Genomic DNA, 23,848 nt, shown 5'->3' with positions numbered 1-23,848 from the left:
GGCTCCTGAAGATGAGAGGGGGAAAACACCCCCGGGGTACTGCAGTTATCTCCATCAGTGCTGTGGGGAGCTGGGGAGAACACATGCCAGGCCAGGTACCTGGGGCAGGTAAGTACCTGCCAGTGTTCCTCACCACTATCAGCTAAATCAGCTTAGAGGAGCTCCATGACTGCTCAGCAGAACAGGGCTACATGACCCCTCTATCTCCTTTTCCATCCTTACAGCTTAGGCTGCAAATTCTTCAGGGACAGCTGCAAGAAGGAGGTCCTGATGGAGCACTGCTGGCCATGGCTTGCTGGGACCTCTGCAGGGAGCCATGGCAAAAGTTCCAACAGCTCCAGGATATGGATGCTGGGTAAGCCTAAAAACTGTGAAAAATATTAATTTCCTGCACTGGTATGCAGACTGCACCTAAGAAACTGCCTAATTGGACATGGGGAGAGGAATCAAGGCTGAAGTGCTGTGATTTGCATTAGGGATTTTTGTCCCTGGTGTAGGGTAGCCAACACACAACACATAATTGTAGGGGAGTTTTGGGGTGTGGAGACCGAGGTGACCAAGCTGACACTGAGTCAGATAAGGCTGACAGACACCAGGTTTGGGTATGAATGCAGTAGAGTTCAAAGCAATGAACAGAAAGTAATACAGGGCTGTTACTTGGGAATGTGGGCAGAGAAAAGGAAGGACATGGGCAAGGAAGAGATGGATTCTAAAACACCGAAAAATGAAGAACAAGGTGTAAGATAGAGAACAAAGGAGGGTAAACCTTCCCTTTGTAGGAGCAGGAGCACCTACAGACAGCCATGACCCCAAAGAACATACTGAACCCCCCAAGATGCCAGGGAATGCCCCAGACAACCTATTGGACTCTGCATCTGATCTGTGGCCAGAAGACTTGCTGTGGGAGGGCAAAGTGGGGTGGACTTGCACACTAACACAGTGCCATGGGAGGGAAGGGTGACAGATCTGCCATTCAGAAGCAATGCCATTTGTCAGATTGAGCAGTAATAATTATGAGCTTTAGAATACTAAGTGTGCAAAATGCTCTAACTGGAAATTAGTACCAGTGCTGCTTATAAGCACAATTACAGTCAATAATTCAACTGGCTTCTTGGTGGAGTGTTGTTCCATAATAAAGACTGAAGGCTCCCGGATCAGCTGCAGCTCCAACCTGCACCCAAAGGGGCTGGATCAGCCCAGGGCTCAGCAGGATCCCCCAGCCCAGAGGTGGGGCTGGCTGCTGAGCTGGCACCTCAGGTTAAGCCTGCGTGGGCAGAGACAATCCGGGCTGCTTGTGTTACACGTTTGCACAACGCTGACCCACCACTGAGCACTGCACACACCACCATGGAGTGAACATACCACTGGCCACTTTTAATTATTTCTAATAACAAACTGGGATAAAAGAGCTCAGAAGTTGGAAGTGCCAGTGAAAAGCACACCTGCAATTAAAGGGGCACTCCTCAACCACACCACGTCAGCAGGAACAGAGAGTTGGCCATGCAGGGACAGGGATGGAGCCCTCCATGCATCCTCCCACTCTTTGAGCAGGACTGACCTAAATCCTTCCCTTTTCAGATTCTGCTGGCAGGAGGAAAACGAGCTGGTCTCATTAATTTCGCCTCCTGCTGCCTGGTGAACTTGTCTGTAGCAAAAAAAAAAAAATTATTCAAGCTACACTGGCGACCTGGCCACTCAAACCTTCTGTGGAGCAGGAGGCACAAATGACCTGCTGCAACATTGCTCACCTCATGGCCAAGCTCTGCTCTCACCCCCAGAGCTCCTTAAGTTATTCAGCTGTGGACTTTTTACAGATGCAGCTAGGACAACCAGCAAGCGAACTGCTCCTCTGCAGGACAGTTGATGCAAGAGAAGGGCACGTAGTCCATGGACAGCTGGTGGCTCAGAAAAGACTTCTCTGGTATGCAGGAGACCCCAAGACTGGTACTCTGCACAACACAGGACACTCCTCCCTGCAGCTTCCTCAGAGCCTCACTGGAGCCAAGTACACCGGGGCACCCTATTTTCCTGTAATTTCCAGAGTTCAAGTTGATTTTTTTAATCTGACAGTAACAGTAGACTATAAAAAATCCCACAGTGGCCTGAGCAGCTCCAGAGTCTAAAATAAACACGCCAAGCCCTGTTTGTGATGGAGTAAAAATAGCTTGTTTCTCATACCTTCCCAGGACCTCTGCTTCGTACACAAAAGCTTCACAGGTTAACTACAAAAATATCAGATGTGCAAGGAATGGCTTGATTTGAGCTTTGCACTGTTTGAGGAGTTCAGAAAACTACCCTGGCCCTGCAGTGAGGGGATGAACCCTCAAAGCTCATCTCCCGCCCAGGGCTAAAGGTCAGCGCTGCCAATTCCCTTTAATAGAAACCACTGTCCTTCTGGAGAGAAAAAAATCCAAACAAAAAAATCCACAAACGTCACTGGAATTACATCTTGTGCTCTTTCTTGGCTGTATACTTTTTAAATGACACTTATTCCAAAGAGCAGTAACTATAAAATCTAGTGCAGAGCTGTGCTGCAGCCAGGATGGGCTCCCTGGGAAGCAGAGCGAGCACCATCAGTGTCTGCATCAAAAGGAGGAGACAGACTGTGGCTGGTCTAGCTCATCATAAGAAACGCCACTTCACAGCGAGTTCTGCTAAATTAACTTTTTTTTCAGGGCCTAAATGTATCTCACCTGGCACCTGTGATGCTCCTGAAGAGAACAGAAAAACAAGACCTGGGAGGGAAGCTCAGCAGGAAAGCCGTCACGACGCCGAGTTTAATCATTACATCATTTCTAATGACAGCTCTGCCGGACCCACAAGTGAGCACCAACCTATTTATGACTTGGGCTTAAAAAAGGGCCAGAATTTGCAGTACATCTGAAGCCTGCTGATATTTATACAGTCACTAAAAGGTACCCAGGGAAAAGGCCAGGCGTGCATGTCCCCAGCCCTGAGGGCCAGGCTTGCAGGAGCCACCAGCTCCAGGAGCCTTCTGAGAAAACAGCCGGCACATCTCCCTACAAGGCAATCCTGGCAGGGGCACATGCAGCTGTCCCTGTGCCTCAGTCCAGGAGCACACACCAGCCTCCAGCCCAGCCCAGCCAACACAAGGCAAGGCACTGGTTCTGGGGAACCCCCAGGGAGCACCTTCACCAGCCAAACCCACCACTCACCACCCTGGTCTCGCTCCAGGATCACTGCCAAAATTCATCACCAGAAACCTGGGCTCCAATTGAGGAGTCACAAATTAAGCAGCAATCTGGGGCTCTGGGTGAGATGCAGAAGCATCTCCAAACAGCTCTTAGCACAGCCATACTCATTTTAAGTGAGAGGGACAAGAAAAATTAATTTTCTTGCTAAATACTGATTTAGTTTAGCAGGTCACATTGAAAAGCTCAACATTTGTACTTTAGATTATGTTCTTAACCATGCCCACATCATATTGAAGGCCAGAATCTAGTGAGACCTGATCACAGGTCCCTGAAGTTTCCACCTCTTGATGAAAGTCACTTTTGCACCTTGTCTTTAGTCAAAGGCTTCAAGAGATGGAAAAGACATAGTTTCCCCTCAGTTACTTCTTTCCATTATTAAGTACTCTAGCAAGAAAACAAGGAAAACCACACACTTTTCTCAGGTTTCACATCATCTGGCTGCCTCCTCCTCTTGTTAGACACAGACTTCCATCATTTATGGTCAAAATTGTTTCCGAGAACAAGGAGAGTGAGCTACATCTTTCCAGCCCTCTTGTACCACCTGCCTACACACTGTCACTGAATGGTCACCTCACCAGATGCTTCAAGGTAAAAATCACAGCTTATCTTATATGAATATTGGTGTTAGCTGGTACATAAACATTTATGCTTTTAGAGGGGGCTTCTCTCAAGTCTCCCGCTCTCCTCACTTGCCATTGCTTCCTATTCTTTCAGCTTATTCTGAGGGCAGGACTCCTGGAAAAATGTTCTTCATATCTGGTAGGCAGTGGTATGACAGCCCAGCCACCCAAAATCCAAAACACCAATAACCTCATCCACATGTGCACCCCAGGATGTCAGCTCATACTTCCATCCTCCAATGCATCATGCTTCCTTCCTACACCGGTGAACTCTTCCTCCTATTCAGTGGCCACAAAGACCTCAAGGGATCATGCAACACGGGACCTGCAAGCTGTATGCATCCTCCCAATTTGGTAAAGACCTGGAAAATCTGTAGAGAAGGGAATGACTGAGCTTTTTCCCTGCCTCTTACAGGGCAGATGAGCTCCAGCCTGCTTGAAGACCCACAGCAGCATCACAGGCAGCCACGTCATCATTTTAATCATTGTAACTGCCCAAGGGAGCATTTCCACCTCTCCCATCCCACTCCTCTCTTCCCTTTGTGCTGGTACAAGAGTTACAGTGCACAAAGAAGTGGATGTGGGAACTCACACACATTAATGGAATGCAAACAAGAGGCCGGTTTCCATCTGGCTCAGTTTCTGGGCTGGATGTGGGGTCTGCAGGACCACTTCTCTTTTCACCAGCACAAGAGAAAGGCAGGACTTCTTCTGCCAGCAGCACCTGCTCAAACCAACTGAGAAGCTAAGCACACCAAGTATGGACCCTGCAACAAACTGTGCTGGGCAAAAGCACTGCACAAAGACACCAAGGAAAACCCAGACAATTCCAAAGATAAAGAGAAATTAAACTGGGTTCAGCTGGACATCTCCCATTCATTTCCCACTATTGTCTTAACCAGAATCTAAGCACACACGGAGAGCTACGGTCACCTCCCACAGCCAGCTGCATCCTGGTAGCAGGCAGAGCAATCCCTTACAGCAGAAGGCTCCGACTGGATCTATTCCACATTAACAGTCTGCTCGAGCACTCCTGGGCAAACTGCAGCAAAGCAGGCGAGTGACCTGACGCAGGTTTCTTTTCAGCCACTGAGCCACTTTAAAAGACATCTAAAAATACATTAAATGCTTTTCTCATGTGACTTTTCTAAGTGAGGGACTGTTCTAAAGCCAACCACAAATGGAATGACACACCAGTGCAAAACCTCTTTTCCTGCACCAACAGCCTCTAAACTGGTAACCTGTTGAGTCCAAGAGAGCAGCTGAAGATAAAAACCTGGAGCGCTATGCTTGGCAGTGTCAGCTCCTGATGTAGCACCATTCTCCCCAAAGGGCTGTGCTCCTGTTCAGGATCACCACTGAGATGGGGGGCTGCAATGTTTTGCTGTTTCTGCACCAGAAGGATCTTTAACTAGCTACACCCAGAGGAGTTCAAATTTATACTCCTCCCCACCAGGACTGAAATAAATTTAAAAAACTTCTCAGCTCTGCTGACACAGGTAATTCCTCTCCACTGAGGAGAGGAGGTAAACAACTGTTTGCCTTTGAAAGTGCTTTGCAAATCAGCTCCAATGGCTGCTGCCACAAAGCCCAAGCAGGAGGACACTGGCCACTTCAGCTGATCCTCAAGCTCCTTACAAGTAGATTTAAATCACCAAGCTTCCTATCAAGACTCTTCCTTCACTCCCAGATGGGAGCAGAATAACTCCTTTGAGACGCAGACCCGTGTGCTTTCAAGCTTCTGTACATGCCAGTGCCTGCCTTGAACCAGAGCAGACACTGATACTGGGAAATGAAAGGTGCCTGCTCATGGGTGAGCTCAGGCTGCAGAGCAGAGCCATCTGCTTCTACTGAAGCTGAGGGTGGCTCTTCCTTGCTCCAAAGCAGACACCTCGTTGTGTGCCCAGGCAGCTCCAAGCTTTAGCTGACCTTTTCCAGTTGGCACAGCCTACTACTGCTGGTCCCAAACAGGGCTCAGAGTCAGCTGTGCAGAATTCACTAATAATCATCGTCTTAGTCACTGCTTAAAGAAGAATCTCACCCCTGAACACTTGCCTAGGGAGTGAGCTTAGCCAGCCTTAATTCCCATATATGACCAGAAATGAGGACTTCAGCATGTGGAGCAATCTTTCCTGGGCTCCCAGCTGGAGTGACCAAGCCACATACTACACCAGTCCAGAAGACACTCCCAGGGCAGAGCTCTGCACCCAGCCTTGCTCTCCATGATCTCCCTCATGGTGGTGGTGGATTGCTTTTCCAGCAGGATGTGAACTGATCAACTCATCACAAAACACAGGTATGTGTGGCCAAGGTGTACCTTCAGAACTGCCCCTATATGCAGTATCTTGACTTCATCTTAACTTCAGAAAAAATCAAACCCTAAATCTCACTGCCTCCTCTGTTCTTTGCCTTTCTTTGTGGCACAGGGGAGAAGCTGCCTCAAAGGACCTCCTGAAGCATCATATCAAGGCAAAGGTTTTGAACCAGCATGTGAACAGACTGTAAGAAATCCATAAAAAGTGCAAAGAGGCTTACCTGGAGTCAGCAGGATTAAGTTCCCTGTACAAAGTTATGCACCTCCAGGGGAGGCTTTAGGAGCCTGCCATTCAGGGAAGAGAAGAAGGCTGGAGGCTGCTGAGCTGGGTCACGCTGCAGCAAAGCACACAGCACCAGGATGCAGTGCAGAGGTCTGCAGGAAACAGCTTCTTCCTGTGACAGCAGGACAGCACCACGACCCCTCTCCCCTGGGATACCCCTGGGCCAGGCACAGCCCACTGCCAGACCAGGCTGAGCTCACACAGCCATGTCCAGCCACCAAGGCGCCGGCCAGAAATGCACAGCCCTACCTGTCCTGGCAGCACCTGGCCTCAGCAGGGAAAGCAGGAGGGAGACCAGCAGCACTTGCACCACGCACATCTGAGCCAGTGACCAAAAGATTGGACGAGCTTTGGTGGAGCAGCACAGAAGGAAGAGGAGGGTCAACACTCCAGTTTTCAGGAATAATGGGCGTGCAGTGCAATGGTGCTGGTGCTGGGACACTGGTTTGAGAGGAAGGTGGTGACTGAACCTCATCACAGGCTGGGATAGTGCTTCCAAGTGCAGGAGCTCATCACCTCTGAGTGAGGCTTTAAGCAAACCTTCTCACGCCCAAATTAGCCATGGTAATCACAGAGTACTTCCCTCTGCCACGTTCAGCACACAGAATCGCACACACCTTTTATCCTGGCTTATCAACATTACTGCACAGGGGAGCACTGCTGCCTTCTCAAAGCTTTAATTCCTCAATATACAATTTTACATCATTGCCACTAGCAAGTGAAGTCCTTTTTCATGTTAGCTTTGACTACAAAGTTTTCATGAGGCTGTAAAGCCCTATTCCTACACTTTTCTTACAGTTTAGTGCCAAGGGTTCATGGGCTTTGCATGCAATACTGTTACAACAGGTTGCTTTAGTTTTCTCTGGACATTTCTGAAGATTTGTATTTATCTCCGCAATTGTCATTCTCAAATCAAATTTCTTAAATCCCTAGAGGCTGACCCCTGCTATTCAAACAAAATCTTATTCTAAGATGTGATAACTCTTTCTTGAAAGAGCTACCAGCACAAAGCACACAGACAAACACAAAGCACTGGCTTTATAAACACCGTTGAAATTTCCCGGGTAGAGGACACAAAGTTTCACATTTTGACCACACAGCTCACCCTGAAGAAGTGAACTGATACCATGGAAACACATACAGACCTTTACCTAGATCACATGACAGTGTCAGTCCAAACACTAGGTATTACTGCCATCAACACAAATATTAGTGCCCAGACTAAAAAACATCTGATCTGACCCAGACACTCATTAAAATAAGACTGACTGCTCTACTCCTGATGCTCTGTCCCTTGCAGGATGGGCATATCTGCGTTGTGACCATGCTGCAGAACTTGCAGGACCTCTTACACATCCCATACAACAACTATTCCGTGCACAAACATCACACTGCAGAAGCTTTCAATGAATTCAAAGTGAGAATTAATGAAACAAATAAATTATATTAGTTGTTTGTGCCCATTAAGTTCAGTTGATACCAGTACCACTGCAATTATACTTTCCCACATATCTTTTGCTATGTTAAGAGAAAGATGTCAAGGAATTTCAGAATATAGGAAAAGGAGGTTTTGACTTTTAGGAAAAATACTAGAAGATTATCCCTTGGAATTGGCATAGTCCCACCCTTGTCTCCCGCCAGCCTTTACCTGTATCTGTAGAGGCAGAAGTCTGATTTTTAGAGAAAAAGAGACACAGCTACACTGATTCTGTGTAGCTTCCTGGTAGGATCCTATGAAATTGAATTCAGAGAAGGTTTTAGAATAACTACCTTTTATCCCCTTCATGTAGGCCCCCAGGCACTATCATAAAAATTCCACTAGAAATATTTCCTTTGGGGTGGGGAAACACCATGCATGGTCTGTCAGGCAGGAATGGGCTCCTGTGGCACAGAGAGCTTACACTCCACAGAGGTCAAGACCTCAGTAGAAAGCCTAAGGGACCTGAACAGGGAATCACTACAGCCTCAAATATGCCTCTCATTCCCCACCTAGAAGCCCACACCTGTGTAAAGCCTTCCTGCAGGAATCCCAAGTGCCACAACACAAAGGTCACACCTTACATTTCAGCAACACTTAGAGAAGACCAGATGAAACTTCTTGCTGTAGAGGGAACTCCCAGCTAGAGATCAATACTGAAGAGCTGCTTTTTTCTAAAGCAGTTTTTCTAAAAGTTTATGGGAGAGGCACAAAAATCATACTGGAAAAACTCACAACTATTTCCATTCTGATTAAAGTGGAATCTGTACAGCATCCTGGACTGCTGAATAGCCGAGCACTGCAGACAGGGATCTTGGTCCCTCTCTGCTGAAATTGAAAAGTCCCAAAGAAGCCACGCACACAAGGAAATCCTGGAAGCTCTGGAAAGAGCTGTGTTTCCCAAAGAGCCTGGGAGAATCCATCTGGGGCAAGTGGGAAGAGGCAATCAGGACCAGCAGCACACAGTCCCCACACTGCAATCTGAGGTTGTGACAGTGGCATAAGGCTTTCACATCACCTGTCATGATTCAACACTTCAGTGGAAAACTGATGGTTCAAACTATCATTCAAACTCATCCAAAAATCAATCCCTAGCCCTTGGGACTGATATCAAATGATCAGTATCTGCTACTGAAAACTCTCATCAAAATTACTGAATGCTAATCCCCACCCTTAAGGAACATACTTCACAGAATATTAAGCTTTCTGAAGTCAAAATGCACAGTCTAGATCAAAAAAAAGAGAGAAGGCTGTGTGAATTCAGCACACACATCCACACATCACTCGTGTGACCTGTAACTACGTGAGAGTAAACTGAAACCTCTCTGTAACCACTTCTTCACCCCAGAGGAGGGAGGGCAGGAATGCCGCCTGTCAGGTCCCTAAGGAGGAGTATCTGTCAAGTACTGCAGGAAGGGGCTTCTGAGCCACTTTGCTGGAATGGTCAGAGAAACCAGCACACAAAACATTTTAGAAACTGCCCACACAAACCCTCTACGAACCGAGGCCTTCTCAGAAAGTACAGCAGGAAAGACACAGCATAGGCTCACTTGGGGAGCAGTGACTGCAAAAGCACTGTGGTGAGACCACAACAGGAAAAAAGAGCACAGAACTCATCAGCGGAAAACTTCACACAGATACATTTCTACAGGTCAGGTGAGGCTGCAAGCCTGGTTTTCTAAAGAAAAACAGAGCTGAACACCGTGGGGCTGGGACAAATTTTATTGCTGTTTCCAAGCCTCACCCTCTTGCATGCCAAAGTCAGACAGTACTTTGAATCCCACTATGAATTACTCTCCAGGCCTACAGGATACCTGCAGGACAGTGAAACAGGGGGGACAGCTCAACTCTGAAAAAGTAAATACTTGTTATGACAAGAGCACCATTACAAAGGGAAAGCTCTGCTGATCCAGTGGCTTCCTGCCTCCAAGGATGGTCCAACACCCTTCCCTTGCAAAATGAATCAAGGGTCAAGCTGAAAAAACCACCAACACCCAATCAGCAGAACCAACTGGCCAATCCATGAGCTCAGCACCACAGCTGCCCCTGGGAGGAGGCGAGAGGGCACAGCTGAAAGCACAGAAGAGAGGGCCCTTTTCAGAGCATCAAACCATGGGGGTGGCTGAGGTACCACTTGCTCTGATCTAACCCACAACAGGGACCATGCCCACCTCCTCCTCCAGGCTGGGCCTCACTTCTTTTCCCCCTGCAGTGCTTGGCTGTTGACAAACTCCTCCTGGTTAGGGATTTACAAGTTCCTTCCATGGACAATCCAGGTTACTAAACTGCAGAAAGTTAACCCAGGGACAAAACAGCCGGTCAGCTGAGCAAGATGAATGCAGGCACCACAATGGCATGTCTGGGGTCTGACCTCTCTGCTCCAAAAGCACTGAGGCTTACCCAGCTCAGCCTTTCCACACAACCCTCTGCTACCTCAACCTAGGACAAGCACGGTGCCACTGGCACTGGAATGGCCTGACGGTGACACAGGGCCAGGGGCCACAAAGCTCAACACTATCTGTGTTGAGGTTTGGGAGCCACTGTGAGCTCTCCACAGCCATATGCAGGGGCCACAGTAAGAAGATGTGGGAGCACTTGGTAGCCCTGCAGCCCCCTCTGGCTCTTGGGTCCCACCACATTGTCTAGGGACAGGACCCCAGATATGGAAGAATTCTATAAGGCTGGACTGCTGCCATGGGCAGAGATTCCAGGGAATTTCCTAGGGTGCCTCAAGGCTCCAAAAAACCAGCACTGAGGTGACCTTGAGCAGAAGATCGCATACAGGAAAACAGGAGGTCCCTGCTGCCTACCCAACTCCAATCAAAGCCATGCCACTCACCTCACCCCATGTCTCCCCCTCCTCACTCACTCAGAACAGCTCACACACCAGGCACAAGAGCCAGGGAGCTTTCTGCTGGTCCCCAGGTGACCAGCTCAGGCATTGCACAGGAAGAGGGCCTGCCTGGCTGGGGGACTTGGATCATCTTCTTCAGACACTGCTGCATCAGCAGATCAGTTCAAGATGCTCATGAAAAACCCACTGACAAAATTACTGGTAACATCAAACATATACAACCATCTTTCTTGCTGGCAAGCTAAAATTTTATCCCAGAAAAGCTGAACCAGAGACAGTTTCAGTCAACAGATAAGCACAGGGAGATACACAGATAGAATAAGGCATGAGACTAGGATGTACACCTACCTAGAGTGTTCACACAGGTTAATACATTAACTTTCCATCCAGCAGCACCTTAGTAGTTTGCTCAAATTCAGTCTCACAGAACAAGCCCTAAAAACACAGGTTCTTCAGGTTGATATTTTATTTTTCACAGCTTAAACACGGTCACAGTCCTTTGCAAATTTGGTTTAAGGTACAGAGCTCTACAGACTGCACAAACATCCCAAGAACAAACATTTTCAGCATACCAAGAGCTCAGATACACTAGGTCAATCCAACTGTTTATTTGTATTTCACCCAAATCACCGCCAAAGTACTCGGAGCTCAAGGAGCAACAGCCTCCCACTGATTCAGCAAGAGACCAGAAGTAATTGGTAGACAGTCTGCAAGCACCACAAAGAATGCCAGAGGCATTTATTTACATGACCCCTGTTTGCCTAAGAAGAATTCAGCGTTTGCATTTTTCTCACTCAAATTAATCATCACTAGACTTAACTCCTCAGTACTATTCCTCAGCTAACAGGAGTAAAGGCACAAACCACCCAAAATAATCCCCCCAAAACTTTTCAGATTGCTGTTACCCACAGAATAAGGCAGCTCGAGTTCCTCCCCAGGCTGGCACAGCACCCTGCTATCTTCCCAGGCCAATTTGTCTTATTATCTTTCCAAGGAATACAGAAAAGGCAAGGAGACACCATTCCTACTGATGAGCAACACCACTCCTACCAGAGCAGAACCATCACACCTTCTCTGCTAAGCTGACAACACACTGCACCTCACACCTGTGCTGCAGACATAAAGCATGAAAACTCCCCAGGATCTAGCTGCTGCAACCACACAGTTCTCTTCTCCCTCAGAACCCAGCAACACCACTGGTGTTTAGTGCAGAGCCCCAAAGCATCTCTCAGGCCTGTCTGCTGGCACACTTACACAAGCCAAGATGCAGCAGGGCTCCCTCCAACACTACCCTCGCTGTCAGGGCACGGCTCTGCCCAAGAGAGGCAGGCCAGAATTCCTTCAGAGCAGCCGCCCATGGAAGACAAGTCATGGCCGGAGTGTTGGGCCAGCTCTGACCAGGAACTTCGCAGCTGAAACTGGCAAAGTGTCCCACTCTACCTGTCACACATCCTCCTTTGCTTCTGATAGCAGCCAAGCTCAGCACTCCTGGCACTGGGAGATGAGAACAGAGTGGATAAGTTACCAACAAGTACCAGCATTTCTAAAAGCAGACAAGTGCTTGGGGTCAACAAATCCCATACATACAAAACTTAATGACACATAGTGAGAGCAGAACACCTTTACTGCTATCAGCCCCATAATTCTTACTGATTTCCCAGGTCTGATGCCAACAATTAAGTACAATTTACTTCTCTGTTTACACAATGCTTAAAGAAATGGTTATGTCTAAGCCAGCAGGTGCTGTCAGCAATATCTCCCAGTTACTGGAGCTCTTGTGCCAGCTCCCAAAGAAGTGAGCCTGAACTCCTGCAGCAAGGAGTCAGTGTGACCTGGAATCAGGCAGGCTTTGCTGATTACTCCTCTGAGTAAACAGTGGTGCTCCCAGCACTTCAGCTCGCTCTCAAGCTCCTTCTGTTGGCATACTACCCTATATTTAGGAAAGAAGAGTGCAATGACAAGCATCGGGAAGAATGAATAAGTGGTTTAGGATGCTCAGTATAGCAGCAGAGACTGTGTGAAGAAACCTAAGAATTAGAAAACCCTGAAATGAGGAAAGGAATCTGTAAAGCTGAAGGTGGGATGAGACAGCATTCCATTGGGAAAGTTAAATAGAAAATTTTGTTAATAACAGTACACGCATGACAAGATGCATTAGTAGTTCACCATGTAACAGCAATGGGGGGCAGAAACAAGCTCCTGCCTGGAATGGCTAAGAGAAAATAGGCAAATTCTTGGTTTTTAAACACAAAAATAAGATTTAAGTCTCATTTTGGACTGGTGAACACCAGTGGCATTTTCCCAACTGTAGGAGCCCAAAGCTCCAGGACCAAGGGAGATAAACCACTTCAGGGAGTGACTACAAACTCTACAGCCAGGTCCCACATCCCCCTGCCCACACCTTCCCCCCTGACCAGCAGCACCCAGCTACACTCCAAAAACACACATCTGCCAACTTCAAACCTGTGGCAAAACTCAGTAAATACAAAAAGTTGACTTGATAGGCACTGGAAACTTGAGCCACTCTGCAGCCTGTTGCTTCCAAGAAACCAGCGAGGCCACAAGGAATATATGCGGCATTTACACCTTTTTGGGCGGTAGAAGCACTAACGTGCCTTTAGTCACCTTCATTGGGGACTGAAGATAAAGTTTGGCTGTAGGTCTGTCGCTCCCGGAACAGCCTCTGCTGTTAGTCACGCTCCCAGTGCCCGGAGCCAAGGTCAGCCCCGGGAAGCGGCGGGGCCCACGGAGCCCAGGGGCACAGCCGGGGGGCTGCCCGGACACCCTGCCCGGGACAGCCACCTGGCCCTGAGGAACACCCCGCCAGCTACCTGCACACCCACCTGCGCTCCCACGGCGCCGGTCCCGGCGAGCGGGGAGAGCCCGGGACGCCCACATGGGTTTTGTCACAACCAGAGCCGGCTGCCGCCGCCGGCAGCACCTGGGCCGCTCCCAGGGACGCCGCGAGGCTCACCCGGTAGAGCCGCCCGGAGCCCCGGGCCCGCTCCGCCTCCCGCCCGGCCCCGCCGAGCGCTCTCGGGCGCGGCGCCCACCCAGGGCCGAGGGCGGCGGCAGGAAAGCGGCGCGGAGGGAGCGCGGCCCGGCCGAAAGGCGGCACCGGACAGGCCGCGGAGGGCGCGCCGAGCTGAGGCGGCGCCGCGCTGGGAAAGCCACCCCGCCGGCGGCTCTCCACCAGGCCCGGGCCCGCCGCGCCTCTGCCCAGGCCGCGCCGCCAGCCCCGCTCCCCGCCGCCAAGGGCAGGAAAGCCCGGCAGGTGCCACCGCGGCCGCGCTCCGGTCGGTCGCGGTTTCCCCGTCCCCTCTCTCACCGTGCACGCCGGGCCCGGCCCCGCTCCCGCCGGCTCCGCGGCCCCGACGCACCGAGCGGGCGGCGCGGCGCGAGCGCGACCCCGCGCGGGCACGTACCCGGGGGCGGGGCTGGCGCGCGCGCGCGGCGCCTGGCAACCGGCGGCACGAGCGCACCGCGGCCAATCGGCGCCCGGCGAAAGCGCTGGCCACGCCCTCCCGCGCCCCGCCCCGCCAACCCGCCCCGTGCGGCCCCGCCCCCGCCCCGGAGACCCGCCCACTCCCGCGGGGTCCGCCGCACGGCTCCGCCCCTGCCCCGCCCCCAGGCCCCGCCTCACTGGCGCAGGACCCGTCCCCGCCGCTCCAGGCCCGGCCCCTGTGCGCAGGCCCCACCCACGCCCCTCGCGCGTCCGCCGCGGGGTGACCCGGGCCCCGCCAGAACCCGCCCCTCCGAGCAAGCTCCGCCCTCCCCGCACGTGCCCGCCCCGGGGTGACCCCGGGACCGCCTGGCCCCGCCCCACCGCACCAGGCCCCGCCCCACGCCTACGCCCCGCCCCCGGGCCTGGCCCCGCCCCGCCCCACGCGTGCCCGCCGCGGGGTGACCCCGGCCCCGCTTGGCCCCGCGCCCGACCGCAAATATTTGCTCGGGGCCGTCCCGGAGCTCCAGCCGCCCGGGGACGCGGGGCCGCCGCCATGCAGCCCGTGCTGGGGGTCCTGCTCTCCCTGGCAGCGGCTCTGGGCTCAGGTAGGGCCCCAGGCTGGGTCTCCGTGGGGCTGGAGGGTGCGAGGCAGTGCGGGGCCCGAAGCAGGGCCAGCGGCCGGGCCGGGAGCCTGCAGGCCATGCTGTGTCCCACGGCGGAGGGGGGTAACCGGAAGCAGGGAACTGCAGCGGGTGATGTAGGGCAGGGACCCTCCTGCTGCACGGCGCATGGCTCAGGACATAGGACAGGGATCCCATGCTCCGTAGGACAGAATTCCCCTCCTCCATGGGACACGGATCCCATGTTCTGTGGGACAGGGATATCCTGCTCCATGGGGGATCCGACACTCTACAGGGCCCCAGTGCTCATGCTGTGCCTCCATGGGTACACTGAGCTCCTGCCACACTCCCCAGGCCACCGCTCACCCCTCAATGACTTCCAGCGCCTGCGAGCCACCGAACTGCTGGCAGTGTCCGTGGAACCACCGCTGCCGGCGCAGGGCACTGCGGAGCAGTGTGCCCAGCGCTGTGCCGCCAGCCTGGCTTGCCGGTGAGCAGGACACAGTGCCACCGCGGGGCAGGTGGGAGTGCAGGGGCCGCTGGGTCACTCTGCACTCGGGTACTGGGTGCTCACGTATGTGACCCAGGTCCCGCAGGCCCTGGCCTCCCACGGTGCCAGACTCCCACTGTGCCTCCCAGGGCTTTCCACTATGACCGGCAGAGCCAGTTGTGCCAGCTGCTGCCCTGGACCCAGCACTCACCCCGCATCCAGCTGCAGAAAAACATCCGCTATGACCTGTACCAGAAGAAAGGTGAGCTGGTACCATGGGCAGGTATGGGGACACCACAGACTGGGCACAGGCCACCCAGCACAGGACTTCTCATTGTCCACGTGCCCTGGCCTGGCCCTGGGGCTCTGAAGATGTGCCTGGCTCTGCTCAGACTACCTGCAGGACTGCATCATGGGTGATGGCTCCAGCTACCGTGGCACACGGGCCACAACAGAGAAGGGGCTGCGCTGCCAGCATTGGCAAGCCACGACACCACATGACCACAGGTGCCCCCGTGTCCCTGGCTGTTCCCTGGCACCTACCCTGGGCAGCATGGGGCAACGGGAATGGGGTGGGAGCAGTGTGGGATAGCACAGGAGCAATGGAGACAGCTTGGGGGCAATGGCACTGACAGAGGTAGCACATCACCCTGCCTGTGCCCACTACAGGGCAAAAGATTGCAGGCAGCTCTCCTACCCACTCTACTGCCAGCAGGTTTCTGCCATCTCCCCGCAATGGGCTGGAGGAGAATTACTGCCGAAACCCTGACCAGGACAAGCGGGGCCCGTGGTGTTACACCGTTGATCCCAATGTCCGGCACCAGAGCTGTGGCATAAAGAAGTGTGAGGATGGTGAGTGCCACATCCCAGGGTTGCCCTGTGCCGTATGTTTCCCCCACACTGAGACGTGCAGTTGTTGGCAGCTGTCTGCATGACCTGCAATGGGGAGGACTACCGTGGCACCGTGGACCACACGGAGTCAGGGACGGAGTGCCAGCGCTGGGACCTGCAGCACCCACACAAGCACCCCTACCACCCCAACAAGTACTAGCCCCAGCAGTGCAGTGCCCTGGTTGAGTGCCAGGTGCTGGGGTCATGGTGCCACCTCAACACCCTGTCTCTGGCCCAGGTACCCTGACAAGGGGCTAGATGACAACTACTGCCGCAACCCCGACAGCTCCGAGCGGCCCTGGTGCTACACCACGGACCCCGGGCGGGAGCGCGAATACTGCCGCATCCGCGTCTGCAGTAAGTCCCCACCAGCACCATGCACAGCTGGGCCTGAGGGTCCTGGGTGCCACCCCTGACCCTGCTACTCTGCCCCTCTGTCTGGCCACACAAGCAGAAAAACGGCCACGGCCTGTCAACATCACCAACGGCTGCTTCAGGGGCAAGGGTGAAGGCTACCGTGGCCGTGTGAATGTTACCGTGTCAGGGATCCCCTGCCAGCGCTGGGACTCCCAGGTGCCCCATAAACACCACTTCGTGCCTGAGAAGTACCCCTGCAAGTAAGGGGATGGCTGTGCACCCCAGAAGGGTGGTGATGGACAGCATCCATGAGTGTGAGTGGGATTGAGGGGGGACAACCATGCGGCCCCTCCTCCAGGGACCTGCAGGAGAACTACTGCCGCAACCCTGATGGATCAGAGGCACCGTGGTGCTTCACTTCCCGCCCCACTGTCCGCATTGCCTTTTGTTTCCACATCCGCCGCTGCCCTGATGAGCAGGAGGCCCAAGGTGAGCCACCTCAGGCTCCTGTCCTTGGGTGCCCACCCCAGTGCCCCTGTGAGGGGTGCCAGCCCTCCCTGCCTGTCCCCAGAGTGCTACCACGACCACGGCAAGCACTACCACGGCCACGTCAGCAAGACACGCAAGGGAATCACGTGCCAGCCCTGGGCTGCCCAGACACCCCATGTGCCCCAGTGAGTGTGTGAGGAGGGGTGGTGGGTACAGGGATGGGGATGGCATTGTAGGGATGGAAATGAGGATGGGTATGATGACATTGGTGGTGACTGCCTCCTGGCAGGATCTCACCTGCCACCCACCCTGAGGCACACCTGGAGGAGAACTACTGCCGCAACCCCGATAACGACAGCCATGGCCCCTGGTGCTACACCATGGACCCCCGTACCCCCTTTGACTATTGTGCCATCAAGCCCTGCTGTGAGCTCCTACCCACACCCCTGCAGAGCTAGAGGGGACCCTGGCCACACACAGGGTTGTTTTGGTCCCCTCGGGGTGGCCACCCTCTGTTTTCTCTCTGCAGCTGGCAGCGCAGTGCCCTCCATCATGGAGAATGCAGGTGGGGGCCCATGGGTCCTGGGTGGTCACTCTGGGGTGGGTGCTGGTGGTACAGCCCCAGCTGATGCCCACCCTACCCACAGATACAGTGACATTTGAGCAGTGTGGCCAGCGGGACGAAAGGTTGCAGCAGAAGGGGCGTATTGTTGGTGGCCAGCCTGGCAACTCACCCTGGACTGTCAGCATCCGCAACCGGTGAGTGGGTGTCTCCCATGCACTGCCATGTACTCAGTGTCCTCCCCAGAGCTCACCCCCTGTCTCCACAGGGCTGGTGTGCACTTCTGTGGGGGATCCCTGGTGAAGGAGCAGTGGGTGATCAGCACACGCCAGTGCTTCTCCTCCTGGTAAAGTTGGGGCTGGGGCATGGGGTGGTGGGAGCCCCCCTGTGCCCTCATGTCCCTGTTCCACAGTGATGCCGACCTGACGGGCTATGAGGTGCAGCTGGGGACACTCTTCAAGGACCCTGGCCCTGGGGACCCTGACCAACAGACCATCCCCATTGTCCGGATTGTTTGTGGCCCCTCTGAGTCCCAGCTGGTGATGCTGAAGCTGGCAAGGTGAATGGGCCTTGGCCTCTGCCATGCTCCACTGCTGGCCAGGCTGGCACTGTGTCCCACTGCCTCTCTTGCCACAGGCCAGCTGCTCTGACCAAGCGTGTGGCCCTGATCTGCCTGCCCCCCGAGCGCTACGTTGTGCCTGAGGGCACTGTCTGCGAGATCGCTGGGTGGGGTGAAACCAGAGGTACCTGCCATGGGCAGCCCCTGCTGGGGGATTCCCTATTCAATACAGCCCCAATGCCACTCCATCCCCCTGCCTACAGCATCCCTTGCCCCCAGTCCATGGCATTCCTCTTCCACATCTCCCTGCAATGACATCTTACTGCCATGACATCCTCCTGTCCCTGCCATTTCCTGCCCACAGCATCCCCTGCCCATGCCATTCCCCTGTATCCCTGCACACCTGATGCCACATCCCATGCCCGCTGACCCGTGCTCTCTGCCTGCAGGCACGGCAGACAGCAGTGTGCTGAACGTGGCACGGCTGCCGGTGCTGGCCCACAGTGAGTGCAACAAGGCACTGCGTGGGCGCCTCAAGGAGAGTGAGCTGTGCACTGCCCCGCTGCGTGCCGGCGTGGGTGCCTGCGAGGTGAGCTGGGCTGGGGACACTCCCCACCCCAGAGAGGTGCTGCCACCAGGTTGACACCGCTCTGTTCATGCCACAGGGCGATTACGGTGGACCACTGGCTTGCCTCACCGCTGACTGCTGGGTGCTGGAGGGGGTGATCACCCCCTCCCGTGTCTGTGCCCGCACTGACCAGCCTGCCCTCTTCATCCGTGTTTCTCTCTATGTCGACTGGATCTACAAGGTGATGAAGATGGGTTGAGTTGGCATTTCCAGCCTGGCACAGCTGCCACTGCACAATAAAGGCACAGCCTTGGCCACGGGGGTCAGCACTGCACAGGGTCTCACGTTTATTTAACACCAAACCCCAACCCACATCCTTGCCGCCAGCTGCACTCACTCCATCTGCCTCTGGTTGTGGTGTGGTCCCCAGGGCCAGTAGTCACCCTGAGGCTGGCATAGCCCAGGACCACTAGGGGCTGTGCTGGCCTGTCCCATCCCGCCTGGGCTGCCCCAGGTGCTGGAGGAGCCAGTGGGCACAGTTCTTGAAGACATCAGCCTCCGTCTCCACACCAGCCAGTGCATGGCCACCCTCTGGGTACCACAGCAGCCTGTGGGGAGGAACAGGATGGGAAGATGCTCATTCAGCACCCCAGAGCTCCCTCCCTGCTCCCACCTGCACCCCACTCACCGTGCTGGCACACCCCGGGCGCGCAGCACCCGGTACAGCTCCAGCGCCTGCATGGGGCTGACGCGCCGGTCCCGGGCACCCGCACACAGCAGCACCGGTGTCTGCACCTGCAGCACTGCCCTCAGTGGGTGTCTGACACCCCACACCTGGCACCCCACACCCATCCTGACTGCCTTACCTGGGCTGCCTGGGCGATGGGTGAGCGCATTAGCATTGTGGCCATCTCCTCAGCACGTGGCACCCGCTCAAAGGAGTAGGGCAGCCCCAGGGAAGTGTAGCGCCTGCAGCACAGAGACACTGGTAGGTGTCACAGGAACATGTCGTGGCATGGCACAGGATGGAGGGTGGCACTCACCAGTCAGGGATGTCAGAGGTGCCCAGCTGTGTGGGCAGGTTGGAAACGGGGCTGCGCAGGGCACAGGCTCGGTAACGCTTGGGCTCCCGGGTGAGGAGGTGGAGGGCGATGAAGGCTCCGTGAGAGCCAGCCAGCAGGGCCAGGCGGTGCGGGTCCAGGGGCTCTCTGTGCAGCGCCTGCTCCACTGCCAGCTGCACCCATGGGCCACCCACCATTGGCACCCAAACATCAGCATCCTCCCAGCAGCATCCCCCCAGCACCCCCAGCCCAGCACCCCTCACCTGGGTGTCTGCCACATCCTGCTCACCCACATGGGAAAGCAGGGAGCTGATGCTGGCCTGCCCAAAGCCCAGGGAGCCACGGTAGTTCACTGAGGAGACAGGGCCAAGGGTGCCATGTCTCCACTGGGACACAGGGCCACATGTCCCTGAGCTCCCCAGCACTCACCTAGGAGCACGGCAAAGCCCAGCTGGCACAGTGCAGCCATGCTCGGACGCCAGCGGGCATCAAAGACAGCATGGGGACCACCTGGGGCCAGCATGGGCATCACCTGGGGTGCCACCAGCACTGCCAGGGTGTCCCCACTGTCCCCTCACTCACCATGGGGGCACACAACGAGGGGGTGTGGTGGTGTGCCATCTGAGGGGCTCAGCAGCAGAGCCTCAAAAGCCTGGGTGTCTGTGGCAGGGAAGGGGTCTCACTCAGCAGCCACCACCTTGGGCACCCAGCACCCTGCCCAGCCCCCACTCCTAAGGGTCCCTGGCACCCAGGCAGCACTGAGGTGCAGCAGGGGCCCTCAGGGGCTCACCCTGTGCAGCGGGGCCCGGCCCACTGCAGGGTGGCTGGACCGTCAGAGTCTTCCAGGTGACACCAGGCACTGTTGGGGTGTCCTCCACCAGCACCCAGCCAAGGGGCAACTCCTGGCCTGCTGGAGGCAGTACGGCCACCACCTGGGCACAGGCAATGGATGACACTGGGGCTATACCATGCCAAGGCTGTGCCATGCCAATGCTATGTTATCTTGGATCGGGCTGTGCCACACCACACCATGGCTTTTGTGCCACACTGTGCTGTGCCTGGTTGCACATTGCTGTGCCATATTCCACTGTGCCACACGGTGCCAGGGCACTGCTCACCAGGCTGGGGGGGTGGTGGGGGGCTGAGCAGGTGGCCACCAGCAGGTCCCACTGGAGAGTGAGCAGCTCCCAGCACCCTTCAGGTGACCCTGGGGACAGAACACATGTCAGTGATCACAGCTGCTCACTAGAGCACCATGGGTGCCCAGTGCCATGTACCTGCTGTCAGGTTGGTGACGGTGTACGTCTCCACATCCACAAGGAGCAGATCCTGTGAGGGTGCAGAGCACAGGCAGTGGTGTCACCATGGGGTGTGTGGGTCATGTCCCTGGCCCTGCCATGCCCAGGACTCACCGTGCGACTCCGCTGAGGGGTACCCAGCACGGCTCGCCGGCTGTCAGCTGCCCAGCACTGTGGAGGCAGCACCTCTGTGTAGAGCCCAGCAAAGGCTGCAAGTGGGGCAGAATGCTGGGCTAGTGAGCCAGGGTCACAGGCAACTGGAAGGGGGAGGTGCCAGCCCCGTATCAGAACCCAGCTCTGCCCACCATGCCTTGCTCACCCTCCGTGGGCTCCTGCACCACGTCGAGCACTGTCACTGTCTGCCTTGTCTGCCAGGTGAGCTGGGGAGAGCCAGTGCTCAGGGATGGACCCATGCCAGGGGAAACTGAGGCAGGGAGGTTTGGGGACATCTCCACCCCAGCCAGGCACTGAGAGAGGCTGTGACACCTGGGCTGGGCACTGTGCTGGCAGCATAAGGTGGCACAGCCGTGCCTGGTGCCTGTGAGGCCCAACTCACCATGCGCAGGCGCAGACACTGCCGGTGGGGCCCCCCCACAACCCCCTCCAGGTACAGCAGGCGCTGGCCATCAGGGCTCAGCCGGGGGGAGCAGACAGAAACATTCTCTGCTGACAGCAGCTCTGGGGGCAGCAAGGGGTCAGCACCCTAGAGACCCCCAGGGCAACCCCCAGGGCCCCAGTGCTCACCGCAGCACCCACTGGCCAGGTCCAAGTGGAAAATCCCTGATCTGGAAGGAAAGAGTGGGTTAGGTTGGATCCCCACTGTGCTGATCCCCACTGAACGGGCATCCTGGCATAGTTGCTGGATGGGACCCACCTCCTGTTGGAGCAGGCGTTCAGGCCCAGGCGGAAGGGCTCGTGCCACCAGCCCACGAACACTACACCACGGTCATCCAGGGACCATAGGGCCTGTGTGACAGTCAGGCTCATCCCACAGCCAAAGGCTGGGTCCCCTGGGACGCTCCCTGCACCCCATCCTGACCTGGCCAGGGGAGAGGTGCTCTGGGACTCCCTCCAGCACTGACAGGCTGAGGCCCTCCAGGTCCAGGACACAGAGAACTGGCAAGCTGCGTGTGCTCAGGGCCTCTCCCCAGTCCTCGTGGTACAGAAACTGCTTGCCCTGTGGCACAGACCCATCAGCCCCATGGCCGGTGGCCCCAGGCACGGAGCTCTGTCCATGGCACACTCATGGGATGTACAGTACACTCATGGGTGCACAGCATGTTCAGGAGATGCACGGTGTGCCCAAGGGGCATGCGCCATGTTCAATGTGTGTGGCATGCTTGGGGGTTCACTGAACACACTCATGGGGCACCTACCTCCTCATCCTCATTGTCATCCTCTGCTGACAGCCAGGCTGTGCCTGGCACGTCCCAGGGGCACAGGGGCTGTCGTTTGGGCCGGCTCTTCTCAGCCACATAGAGGAGCCGTGTCTCTGAGTGTGACCAGGCCAGGCAGGCAAAGGGCCCTGGCATGGCAGGAAGGTGCCAAAGCCCAGCCTGGCACAGGCACAGCTGGGCACCAGGTAGCCACCAGGGCTGCTGGCCATGCCAACCTCACCCCTGCTGTGGGCAGGGACCATGGGGAAGGGGTCCTACCCTCCGTGTAGACGTCCCCATGCTTCCCCAGCGCCGTGAGATCCACGCTGTGGCTGCATCCCCCGCTGTCCCACACCTGGGGACGGGCCGTCAGCACCGGCACACCGTGTACTCGGTGCCCAGCAGCCTGAAGTGGCACTGCGGCCACGCCGGTGAGGGACCGGACAGCCGCGTTACCTCCAGCAGCTCGTGGCCCTGCCGCGGGCAGCGTTTGAGCGCGGCGCGGCGCTGCCCCGTGGGCGAGTCTCGGCTGAGGAGCCTGAGGGCGGCACGGACGGCGGCTGCGGCGGGCCATGCGCTGTGGGCACCGGGAACGCCGCGGGCACCGGCCGTGCCGCGGGCACCGCGCCCCGCCCCGCAGCCCGCCCGGGCCGTACTGGTGGTGAAGCTCGGCGCTGAGCGCGGTCCGGCTGGCGGCGAGGCCCTGGCGGCGGGCCGTGCGCTGCAGGCTGTAGTGGCGGCCGAAGCGCAGGAGCCGCCGGCGGGCCAGGTCGGGGCGGCTGCACTCTGAGGGACGGCGCCGTCAGCGCCCGCTCACTCGGGCCCCGCGGGCCCAAGGCCGAGCCCAACACTCACCGGTGTAGAGCAGGAAGGTCTGGCCCCCAGCCGCGGCCCTGAGGGCGGCACGCGTGATGGCAGGGAACCGGCTCAGCTCCCGGTAGCGGGCAGCGGGGCCGCGGGCCGCCTGCGTGAGGGAAGGGGCGTGCTGGACGGGGGTGAGCTCACCCCCAGCCCGTGCCCGCCGTCCGAAACGGGGCTGTGCCCACCCACACTGTTCCCCTGAGCCCCGTGCCCACCTCCGCACCCTCCTCGGTCCCTGTGGCCATGGGGCTGCTCTCTGCCGGGCTGGGCGCCTGCCGCCAGCAGCGGGACGGCTGCCAAAGCAGGCGGGAGCAGCCCGGCGGCAGCGCCCCGGCCGGTGCCGGCCCTCCGGCCGGTGCCAGTGCCAGCCCTCCGGCCGCTCCCTGCTGCCCCGCATGGCCGGGCAGGGGTCACCCTTCTCTGCATGGCCAGGCAGGGGCTACTCTTCCCATGGCCCAGCACATCCCCGGCCACACAGCCGCATATCCGGGCAGGTGAAAGTCCAGTG

At 56.2% G+C, this 23,848-nt stretch overlaps 4 protein-coding genes across 14 annotated transcripts in view; 2 read left to right on the top strand and 2 right to left on the bottom strand.

The window, feature by feature from the left end:
* Positions 1-14,198, bottom strand: part of DAG1 (dystroglycan 1) — a 49,679-nt gene extending 35,481 nt beyond the window's left edge. The window contains exon 1 of one of the 4 annotated variants that reach the window (XM_056501307.1): positions 14,092-14,198. The gene's annotated coding sequence lies outside the window, so the exon portion shown is untranslated. Of the gene's footprint in view, positions 1-6,370; positions 6,565-12,017; positions 12,036-13,606; positions 13,721-14,091 lie in introns of those variants that run through there. The other 3 variants (XM_056501308.1, XM_056501310.1, XM_056501313.1) reach the window with 3 other exon arrangements.
* LOC130258481 (basic proline-rich protein-like) lies at positions 13,660-14,562 on the top strand. Its single transcript, XM_056501875.1, has one exon. It carries the CDS (start codon positions 13,660-13,662, stop codon positions 14,560-14,562), a length of 903 nt encoding a protein of 300 aa, XP_056357850.1.
* Positions 14,563-14,643: 81 nt separating this feature from the next.
* On the top strand, positions 14,644-19,078 carry MST1 (macrophage stimulating 1). 4 transcript variants are annotated; one of them, XM_056501551.1, is made up of 18 exons: positions 14,644-14,813; positions 15,183-15,318; positions 15,468-15,580; positions 15,711-15,825; positions 16,034-16,170; positions 16,242-16,362; positions 16,448-16,566; positions 16,664-16,826; positions 16,925-17,055; positions 17,138-17,240; positions 17,345-17,481; positions 17,585-17,620; positions 17,703-17,814; positions 17,886-17,963; positions 18,030-18,176; positions 18,254-18,360; positions 18,626-18,765; positions 18,842-19,078. In XM_056501551.1, exons 1-18 carry the CDS (start codon positions 14,762-14,764, stop codon positions 19,001-19,003), a joined length of 2,109 nt encoding a protein of 702 aa, XP_056357526.1. In that variant the 5' UTR covers positions 14,644-14,761; the 3' UTR covers positions 19,004-19,078. The 4 variants fall into 4 exon arrangements, with proteins under 4 accessions (XP_056357526.1, XP_056357525.1, XP_056357528.1 ...); XM_056501550.1 differs by having other exon boundaries at positions 16,661-16,826; XM_056501553.1 differs by lacking the exons at positions 17,138-17,240; positions 17,345-17,481 and having other exon boundaries at positions 14,654-14,813.
* LOC130258301 (acylamino-acid-releasing enzyme-like) lies at positions 19,068-23,697 on the bottom strand. Of its 5 annotated transcripts, XM_056501546.1 has the most exons (22): positions 23,556-23,671; positions 23,335-23,443; positions 23,136-23,265; positions 22,936-23,017; positions 22,759-22,834; positions 22,480-22,628; positions 22,143-22,280; positions 21,978-22,069; positions 21,848-21,888; positions 21,660-21,781; positions 21,423-21,483; positions 21,218-21,312; positions 21,083-21,134; positions 20,924-21,012; positions 20,596-20,737; positions 20,388-20,465; positions 20,235-20,315; positions 20,069-20,157; positions 19,788-19,978; positions 19,611-19,713; positions 19,433-19,539; positions 19,068-19,352 (listed from the first exon to the last, which is right to left on the bottom strand). In XM_056501546.1, the coding sequence occupies exons 1-22, from the start codon at positions 23,583-23,585 to the stop codon at positions 19,214-19,216; spliced, it is 2,196 nt and encodes a 731-aa protein (XP_056357521.1). In that variant the 5' UTR covers positions 23,586-23,671; the 3' UTR covers positions 19,068-19,213. The 5 variants fall into 5 exon arrangements, with proteins under 5 accessions (XP_056357521.1, XP_056357523.1, XP_056357520.1 ...); XM_056501548.1 differs by lacking the exon at positions 20,235-20,315 and having other exon boundaries at positions 23,556-23,697; XM_056501545.1 differs by having other exon boundaries at positions 19,788-20,157.
* Between the last annotated feature and the right edge of the window lie 151 nt (positions 23,698-23,848).

The sequence above is a fragment of the Oenanthe melanoleuca genome, chromosome 12 (genome assembly GCF_029582105.1).
Source record: "Oenanthe melanoleuca isolate GR-GAL-2019-014 chromosome 12, OMel1.0, whole genome shotgun sequence".
Lineage (NCBI taxonomy): Eukaryota > Metazoa > Chordata > Aves > Passeriformes > Muscicapidae > Oenanthe > Oenanthe melanoleuca.
Note: the sequence above shows the minus strand (reverse complement) of the source record. Positions and strands in the feature narration are given on the sequence as shown.